This window comes from Myotis davidii, unplaced genomic scaffold, assembly GCF_000327345.1.
Source record: "Myotis davidii unplaced genomic scaffold, ASM32734v1 scaffold2537, whole genome shotgun sequence".
Classification (NCBI taxonomy): Eukaryota; Metazoa; Chordata; class Mammalia; order Chiroptera; family Vespertilionidae; genus Myotis; species Myotis davidii.
Genome location: NW_006288180.1, coordinates 188959 through 198517, shown reverse-complemented (window position 1 = coordinate 198517; position 9559 = coordinate 188959). Strand labels below are relative to the sequence as shown.

General features: G+C 51.2%; 3 protein-coding genes across 3 annotated transcripts in view; 2 read left to right on the top strand and 1 right to left on the bottom strand.

Moving 5' to 3' along the window:
* Positions 1–3955, top strand: part of LOC102765195 (histone H2A type 1) — a 10525-nt gene extending 6570 nt beyond the window's left edge. Inside the window, exon 3 of the mRNA XM_006759979.2 lies at positions 3422–3955. Coding sequence (XP_006760042.1) covers positions 3431–3823 — 393 coding nt within the window. The 5' untranslated portion in view covers positions 3422–3430 and the 3' untranslated portion in view covers positions 3824–3955. The remainder of the gene's footprint in view (positions 1–3421) is intronic.
* LOC102765489 (histone H2B type 1) lies at positions 2543–3141 on the bottom strand. The gene has a single exon (XM_006759980.2). It carries the CDS (start codon positions 3105–3107, stop codon positions 2727–2729), a length of 381 nt encoding a protein of 126 aa, XP_006760043.1. The 5' UTR covers positions 3108–3141; the 3' UTR covers positions 2543–2726.
* A 775-nt stretch (positions 3956–4730) lies between the features above and the next one.
* Positions 4731–9559, top strand: part of LOC102768330 (histone H3.v1) — a 7460-nt gene continuing 2631 nt past the window's right edge. Inside the window, exons 1-2 of the mRNA XM_015561489.1 lie at positions 4731–5149; positions 9290–9417. Of these exons, the coding sequence (XP_015416975.1) occupies positions 4741–5149; positions 9290–9417 (537 nt within the window). The 5' untranslated portion in view covers positions 4731–4740. The remainder of the gene's footprint in view (positions 5150–9289; positions 9418–9559) is intronic.

The following is a 9559-nucleotide window of genomic DNA, read 5'->3' as shown; positions in this document are numbered from 1 at the left end:
CCCCCCCCCCCCAGCCCTCATGACTTGTATCCTATACTGAATATCCCATGCCCGCGGCCACATGCCTGTAATGCCTACTTCCCCACCTAATCTTTGCCCTTCTACCCAATATAAGCAGCTGGCTTATGCGGGGGGCAGAGCAGATTTTTGTGGGTGACCTGCTGCTCTCCCTGCTGCCGGCAGGATTGGAAGAAACGCTCAGATAGCATCCGACCCTCTTTCTGCTGAAGTGGCTGAAGTGGTGACAGGCAGCCCGGACCCCTTGGTTGTCCGGTTACAGAAGGGTTCGGGCTGTTCACACTGCCAGACAAGGAACCCAATTGATGTCAAATGTTAGCAGGCTTTTTGGCCTCCTGCCCCGTTCTAGGCCTCGGGACTCTGAGATCCAGCAGGACCACAGTGTCTGTCCTAAGACACTGCCCCAAGAGCTTCCCCGAGATCTTCTAGTGGTCACCCCAGCAATGCCACGTGGTAGTTACTCATTTTATTCCCCTTTTAGACGTAAGGTGATGCTCACAGAGGGTTTAAGTAATTGGCTGAAACTCAGCATTCAAACAGGCAGATGGACTGTGTCCTGCCTGGGGCATTTCCCCTCAGCCCATGCATTTTCTTGTTGAATACTTCTGTTTTCTACTAGTGGCCCAGTGCATGAAATTCATCCACATTAAAAGGGAATTAATTAGAGGAAATATTTTAATATTGCTATTTGCCCTTGCTCTATAATAGAAGTGTCAGAGATGAAAGAAAATTAGTAAAATGTACATGAAAATCTTCCTCCTGTCAGAGTCTGGGGCACCGAGGGACCCAGAGTCAAGTCTCCGCCCAGCCGCGTGCACCTCGAAATCATCTGAAACCCAGACCTGGCCAGCCCCACCCCCATTGGGTGAGACCCAGGCCCACTGGCCCACCCTCGTCAAGCCCCGCTAGGTGGGGGGTACAGCCTCAGGTCTCCCGGCCCGGTGCTGGGTGAGGGTGGAGCCGTAGGTCCCCAGCGCACCCTCAGGTCCCCTGGCCTGGTGGGGGGTGCAGCTTGAGGTCCCCATCAATCCCTGCTGGGCTCAGGGTGTGGCCCGAGGTCTCTCGCCCTGGCCCCAGCACCACGGGGCCTCAGGTCCCTGCTGATTGCTCCTTTCAGCTCCTTATGGAAACCCCGCTTCCACTGTGGGTGCAGCCATCTTGTGATGGTGTGAGGGTCAATTTGCATATTACCCCTTTATTATATAGGATTTAAAAAAAAGATTAAAAGCTATCCTGGCTTTCTTTATTTTAGACTAAAGAAAGGGATGAGTTCACTTGCAACAGGCAAGTGTTCTGTGAGCACACAGTGTTTATCCTGGAAAGAGGCGCACCATCAACATGTTGCTTGGCAACAAGCACGTTTCCAAGCCTCCAGCTGGAAAGCAAATGCCTTTCACAATGTGAACGTGTTCTCTTTCCTTGAATAAAGCAAGGACTCAGCTTTTTGTTTCTTTTTATGAACACATTGCTTTTTAAAAATGTATTTTAGACGTGCTCTGGAGAGGAAGAAATAAATGCCTTCACAATATGTGGGCCCCAGGGAGTTTTCTTCACAAAGTCCATTACGAAACCGAGTCATTACTGCATGTTCACAGGAATCTGTTACCGAGTCATTTGCAGAAAAAAGACATGAAACTCCATGTTGCTCATAAGTAGAAAATGAGCTCTTTAAGCTCAGATTTACTCTGCCAATGGCCACGATTCCCCCTTCACACCGCAGTTCTGAGGTTCGATGGGCTGCCAGGCAATCCTTACATTCCCACCTTGATGTCTACCTTAAACTTTAGCTGGCAGGATTTTGCTGGGCCTCAGAGGACACGTGTGTCTCCTGGCCACTTCTACTTTCCTCTCATTCTAACCATCCACTTGCCTTTGACGGTTTCCCCATTCCTATAACCAGCCTCTTCCTTGAGAAAAAGCCTGACAAACACTGTGGAAAGTCCCGACAACTTGACCGATGAGCAAGGGCCTAGTACTCAGCCTGAAGTCTGTCCTTTGCCTGTAAATTGGAGATTCCTTCTGAGGCGATTGTAGGATAAAATCAGCGACACGCTGGAGCACGCCAACGTTAAATCCTGTGAAATCTTAGAATAAAGTCCGAGGAGGTGAAAAGCTAACGAAAGCAGAAAAAGCTCTGGACAAGGGTAGGGGAACTCTGGGAGCCCTTGGGGTTTGAATGAAACTGGCCCTGGAGGCACAATCCAGGCCCTGCCTGCTGAGGAATTCCCGGTAGTTGAAAAATTTACATAACAATGGACACTTTCTCCCCCGCCCTCAGCGACTCCTCCAGTTCCCTATACGCTTGGATATTAGCTGAATTTAAAACTCTACAGGATGGTCAGACAATTCTGGACCTTGCCAAGACGTACTATTTAGCTGCTCAAAAGAATCCAGGGGTCTTTCTGTGAAAAAAATCCGTGGAAACGTTAGTGGGTTTGGATAAAAAATGAAACTGGGGACAGGCAACTTACTGCCCTAACCAGGCGATGCAAGATCGAGAGCAAATCAGACTAGGCCGCCTTCCCTTTGCTAACTACCGCAGCAGCAAATACCCCAGTTGCATAGATAACTTTTACTAACTAGGCGGGGGAGAAGCAGGCTTCTTGCCTGGAACATTTGCACCGCTTTTGGAGCTACAGATCTTTGAGACATTGTGGGTGGCTCTGAAAAGAGCCTTTGGGTCAGGAGTGAAGCCACGGGCTCGCGCCTCACTTGGAGCTGGTGTACTTGGTGACGGCCTTGGTGCCCTCGGACACGGCGTGCTTGGCCAGCTCGCCGGGCAGCAGCAGGCGCACGGCCGTCTGGATCTCGCGGGACGTGATGGTCGAGCGCTTGTTGTAATGCGCCAGGCGCGACGCCTCGCCCGCGATGCGCTCGAAGATGTCGTTGACGAACGAGTTCATGATGCCCATGGCCTTGGACGAGATGCCGGTGTCGGGGTGCACCTGCTTGAGCACCTTGTACACGTACACCGAGTAGCTCTCCTTGCGGCTGCGCTTGCGCTTCTTGCCGTCCTTCTTCTGCGCCTTGGTCACGGCCTTCTTGGAGCCCTTCTTCGGGGCGGGCGCCGACTTGGCGGGCTCGGGCATGGTCGGGAGAACTCCTGAAGCACTTAGAAGAGAAGTAGGGAAACAGTAAGACCAGGACTCAACGCATCCCTTTTATATAGAGCCTCGTATGCAAATAAAGTGATAAATTACAGTTCCGTGTCTGATTGGTGGTTATTCACAACAACGTCAAAAAAAATGAGTACTGTCCAATCAGAACGAAGGAATGCCAAATTTGCGTTTTGATTGGGTAAGATGAAGCCGCAGTCTTAACCCATGATACAGATGTTTCGCGCCCAAAAACGTTTATAAAAAAGGGCCGCCCCCATCCTCTCAACACTTCCTGGGAAGTTTGTAAGCGCATCATGTCCGGACGCGGCAAGCAGGGCGGCAAAGCGCGCGCCAAGGCCAAGACGCGGTCCTCGCGGGCCGGGCTGCAGTTCCCCGTGGGCCGCGTGCACCGGCTGCTCCGCAAGGGCAACTACGCCGAGCGCGTCGGGGCGGGCGCGCCCGTGTACCTGGCGGCCGTGCTGGAGTACCTGACGGCCGAGATCCTGGAGCTGGCGGGCAACGCGGCGCGCGACAACAAGAAGACGCGCATCATCCCGCGCCACCTGCAGCTGGCCATCCGCAACGACGAGGAGCTCAACAAGCTGCTGGGCAAGGTGACCATCGCGCAGGGCGGCGTGCTGCCCAACATCCAGGCCGTGCTGCTGCCCGAAAAGACCGAGAGCCACCACAAGGCCAAGGGCAAGTAAACCGAGTGCGTACAACCTACTGCCTTTTAGTTTTACCCAAAGGCTCTTTTCAGAGCCACACATTTTCTCAAAAAGAGCCAGCTTTGGTGCTGCTTCCCTACTGTGCAGGATGATCACCTTCCTCCATAGTCACTGCAGTTAACTGTGCTTAACTTGTGATTCCTGCTACCGAGAGCCACCACAAGGCCAAGGGCAAGTAAACCGAGTGCGTACAACCTACTGCCTTTTAGTTTTACCCAAAGGCTCTTTTCAGAGCCACACATTTTCTCAAAAAGAGCCAGCTTTGGTGCTGCTTCCCTACTGTGCAGGATGATCACCTTCCTCCATAGTCACTGCAGTTAACTGTGCTTAACTTGTGATTCCTGCTCTTGAATGAGGTCCTGGGAGAGGAGACTGTTATTAAGGCTTTGAGTTTGGGGGGAGCCAGAAAAGGAGACGCTTGCGAGTTTCAGTAGACAGTAGGGGCAGTTTGGCTCGGTGTTGAGTAGTTTCCCTAGGGAGGAGGGAAACCAAAGATAAAAGGGAAGGTAAAGAACGTCACAAAATACAAGTGAGTCTGTTCTCAGCGCGTGGTCCTCAGATCTTTATGCCCCAAGACAGGTCCGCTGAGCCAGAATTGGCACCTCCCCAGGATACCCAAGTGGTCCCTTACTTACAATTTGAGGTACAATAAAGAACTTTAGAAAATTCCTTTTTTTCCTTTTTTTTTTGATCACAGACTTGTTAAACAGATCAGAGTGGAGCAATTCATCAGCTGTCCAGTAATTCACTTGTTTAAGTTCAGCCAATGGCTTCTTTGCGCGGGACTTTTGAAAAAGAGTACAACCAATCAGCATGGTTTTGAGGGTGTAGAAGGGTTGCCTCCGCTCCCTATCCCCCTTTATTCAATTTAGTTGGTTCCCCTCACTGTCCTCCAAATGGCTCGTACCAAGCAGACGGCGCGTAAATCCACGGGCGGGAAGGCGCCCCGCAAGCAGCTGGCCACCAAGGCCGCCCGCAAGAGCGCGCCGGCCACGGGCGGCGTGAAGAAGCCGCACCGCTACCGGCCCGGCACCGTAGCCCTGCGCGAGATCCGCCGCTACCAGAAGTCCACGGAGCTGCTGATCCGCAAGCTGCCCTTCCAGCGCCTGGTGCGCGAGATCGCGCAGGACTTCAAGACCGACCTGCGCTTCCAGAGCTCGGCCGTCATGGCGCTGCAGGAGGCGTGCGAGGCCTACCTGGTGGGGCTGTTCGAGGACACCAACCTTTGCGCCATCCACGCCAAGCGCGTCACCATCATGCCCAAGGACATCCAGCTCGCGCGCCGCATCCGCGGGGAGCGGGCGTGAGCTCCATCCCACCCACTTGCGCCGGAACCCAAAGGCTCTTTTCAGAGCCGCCTAGAATCTCAATGAGAAGCGCTGTGGGCCAAGGACTGGGACATGAACTTGGTTCCCCTCCTGCAGCTCACAGCTTGTAAATAAGCGTGAGGTTATTATGAAGAACGCGACTATCGGCTCAGAATCCACACCTTGCGCAGGTGAGATACTAATTAGGTGGTAATCTTAAAGGGACAGCCAGACAATAGGTCCTCCCTTTCCTCCCACAAAGGCCGCGTCCCGAAGCCCCTCGGGCAATGCAGGATTTGTGGTTTCGCGCACATTGGCGATGGGGGCTCCGAGCCCGAGGCGGCTGGGAAACACTGGCCTCTTCAGTTGCTAAGTAAACGCTTTGCGCTTAAAGTGGAGCCGAGGCTCCAGGCCTCACCACAGAACCTGGCTTTCCCGGAACTGACTTCACCAGACTCACAGGCTCTCAAGAGCTACCCATTTATTTAATTTATTTAAAACAATTCCGATATATTTTCATTTTTAATCTGTCCTGAGGTTTGTGAAATTGGTTTGGGACATTGAGGTGATCTGTTTTCATAAGGGACTGGGTGCACTTGCGCAGCTTGCCTCCTGCGGGGGAAGTGGGACTGCTGGTTTCAGAGTTTCCTGTGATGTTTCAGATGCCCCCCTAGGCCCCTCTGGGGCTGCTCTGTACCCCACAAGTGAGCAGGTCATGTGCCAAAGTTGTCCCAAGATAGGAGCCTCGCTGGCTAGCGGGAAGAGGATGTAAAGGTGAGTTTCAGGGGTCCCATGGGTGCTTAGCAATGGGCTGAGTTGTTTCCCTGTGTGAAGACTGGAAGGGGCAGAAATAGCACCTGAAATTCGGATGATATGGACACACAGTGTGAAAGGTGAGGTTCTTTACCCACAAAAGGTTGGATGCGGGGGTGCATTTTCGGTTGGCCCCTCCTACAGCTTTGTTCCCATGTCTGGTCATTGATCACTGGGAAACATGCTACGGGAACATCTTTGGTCTTTGTTTTTTTAAAAAATATTTTTATTGATTTCAGAGGAAGGGAGAGGGAGAGCGAGAGAAATAGAAACATCAAAGATGAGAGGATCATTGCTCAGCTGCCTCCTGCACGCCCCCTTATTGGGGATCAATCTGGCAACCAGGGCATGTGTTCCTGACATGAATTGAACCTGGGACCCTGCATTCCCAGACCGATGCTCTCTTTACACTCAGCAAAACCAGCGAGGGCTGATCTTTGCTTTTTAAAAGTATATTTTTTTATTGATTTCAGCAAGGCAGGGAGCGGGAGAGATAGAAACATCAATGATGAGAGAATCATTGATCGGCTGACTCCTGCACGCCCACCCCAGGGACCAAGCCCACAACCTGGGAATGTACCCCAACCAGGAACTGACCCGTGACCTCCTGGTTCCCAGGTGGAGGCTCTACCCCTGAGCCGCAGCGGCTGGGGCGACCTTAGCTTTTTTTATGTCACTCCCATGTCAGTGTACAGTTAGAAGTGAGGCAGCTTTGGCTTTCCTGTGAAATATTTTTCCTTTATTTGTCCTTTGTCACACAGAATAATGAGGTCAATGTTTATGACAGTTGACAATACGGATTTCTAATGAGCGTATTGGTGGCAGAATGGAAGGCTCTGCCCTGAGGACTTGATAGTCTGGGGGAAAGTCGCAGGTTGGGCAACGCTTGGATCTTGCTAGAAATGTGGTCTCAGACCCACCCAGGCCCCTCAATCCCCAGTTCTCCTGGGGTGATTCTCATGAATGCGTTTTAGGAACCTACTCTTTAATGGTTGGTTTTGGTCTCACCAAGAAAGTCAGTCTTCTGTGAACCCTCAGCAGGAGTAAGATTTGCAAATCCCAGCGTAGAATAGAGAATAGCTAATTCTGTTCCCAGCATAGTATTTAGTATTTAGTATTCTCTGAAGCACTGACCCACAACAACGTGCACCGAAGGCAGTTTGATTTTATTATAGATCTGAGGTCTCAATGCTGACTGCTCATTAGAACTTGGTATATCTTCTTAAATGAGCTGAGAGGAAAAAAAAAAAAGGCAGGATTGAGGCAGATAGGACTGGAGCTGCTGTAGCAGATGGTTATACTTGGAAAGTATATGAAAAGAGTAGCGTGTTTTCCATCACTGCTGCAACTCCAAACTCAGCCTGTCCTCGTCCACAGAAGGCACTGAGTCTGACCTTTCATCCTCGTGCTGACTGCACACAGCTGCGTACGCTCTCAAGCACTATTTACTGCAAAACGATGATTTAATTTTAATGAGAGTTGTATTATCTTACTTTCTCTCCCACGGAAACAATTCTGGCCAGTATTTACAATTCATTTCCGTTGTACTGGAAACGTGTCCTTCAGAAGACGCAAGAACTCCCCAATGTTCCCTCTTGCTTTTAGACATGACCTGTGCCATGTCCCCTGAAATTTATTTTCCTTTCATGTTTAGTAATTAAACACTCCAACCTTCCTTTGCAGTGAGGTACGGCCATTATTTTTGGTCAATGGTATCTTATACCATCCCTCAGGTCTTAAAAAAAAAAAATGGTGGGGTTATTCCCTTCTCTTTTTTTCTTCCTTCAAGACAATCTGAATGTGAGGGCTGTAGCTGGTGCCAACATCTTGGTCAGGGCCCATGAAGAATGACGAGGATGACAGGTGGGAAATCACCTTAATGCAATGGTGGCCTCAAGAATCCACTGCCAGGCCGGCCATTTCCAAGGTGATGGAACAGAAAGGGTCACAGACCAATAGAAGTTCCACGAGTCCCATGACTTAATTGCATTGAATTAATTTTAAATGCATAGCTAGAGCCCTAACTGGTTTGGCTCGGTGGATAGAGCGTCGGCCTGCTGACTGAAGGGTCCCGGGTTTGATTCCAGTCAAGGGCAGGTACCTGGGTTGTGGTCTCATCCCTAGTGGGGGGTGTGCAGGAGGCAGCTGATCGATGTTTCTCTTTCTCATCGATGTTTCTAACTCTCTATCCCTCTCCCTTCCTCTCTGTAAAAAATCAATAAAATATATATTAAAAAAATGCATAGCTAGAAACAAGGGGGGAAGAGATTGAGCAAGTTGACACATTTCAGATACATTGCAAATGGGCAGCCAAGTCTCACATCTTTCTCCCTCCCTTTCCCCTTCCCTCTCCCTTCTCCCTCCCGGAGACAGTGGACTTGAGAACGAGAGTCGAGGGAAGGGGCCCAGCCGACGGGAGGCTGTGCAGTTGGCCCTGCATCTCTCCCACAGAGCAAACACGTTGGACCAAATAAACTCAACCTCTTAACTACAGTCCAAATATTGAAATGTGCACTCCACGCCCTCAGTTAATCCCTCTCTTGCTGTCTTCCTTTGCCATTTCTCTTCCTCCATCTCCCAGAGCTGCCTCCAGGGAACTTGGGAATGTAAGGTTACGTCATGTCAGCTTTTGGCCACGCTACCCCCTGGTTTGATCACCTTAATGTCCAAGCGAGGAGACACGCCCTTGAGGACACTGCTCTTTTCCTAAAACCTGTCACGTAGGCTCTCAAGAAGTGAACAGTTTCCTAGTTTCTCCACTCAGCACCCCAATTAGAGAAGAATCTGCACCAAGCCCACCTCAGCCCCATGATCACACAGGAGAGGCCGGGAGGGGGGGGCTCCTAGCCCAACATTTCGGGTATCTGTGCACTTGTTAGTGGGGGCCATGTTGAAATTCCGCAGCTGAAACAGCATTGTTGATTCTCAGCCTGTTAAGGGAAGAATGCAAAAGCCAAAGACACTACCCACAACAAACAGGCCTTGTTCTTGGCCTGTCTCAGGTTTCCTCCTCATCTCCTTCCTCCTGTAAAACCCATTTAATCTTCCAAGTCTAAATTGCCTATCACACGGCTGGAGGTTTGAGATACTCTCCAAGGACCCCCTTTTGGTTCCATAGCCTCCACCCAATTCCGTATATGCCAGAAATCAGCCTTAATCACAGCAGCCTGAATAACTCAGAGTCAGAAAGCACACGACCTCTATATATCCAATTTGCCCCAGCATACCTGCAAAGAACTTCCTCAGAGATGAGAAAAGTGGCGCGCACTAGAGCTCTTTATGTGAAGGCGTGGGTGGCTCTGAAAAGAGCCTTTGGGTTTGACAGGGGCCAAAGCGCCTCACTTGGAGCTGGTGTACTTGGTGACGGCCTTGGTGCCCTCGGACACGGCGTGCTTGGCCAGCTCGCCGGGCAGCAGCAGGCGCACGGCCGTCTGGATCTCGCGGGACGTGATGGTCGAGCGCTTGTTGTAGTGGGCCAGGCGCGACGCCTCGCCGGCGATGCGCTCGAAGATGTCGTTGACGAAGGAGTTCATGATGCCCATGGCCTTGGACGAGATGCCGGTGTCCGGATGAACTTGCTTCAGCACCTTCACCA

Coding starts and splice junctions, on each gene's coding strand:
- LOC102765489 (XM_006759980.2), bottom strand. CDS start 3,107: ATGCCCGAGCCCGCCAAGTCGGCGCCCGCCCCGAAGAAGGGCTCCAAG.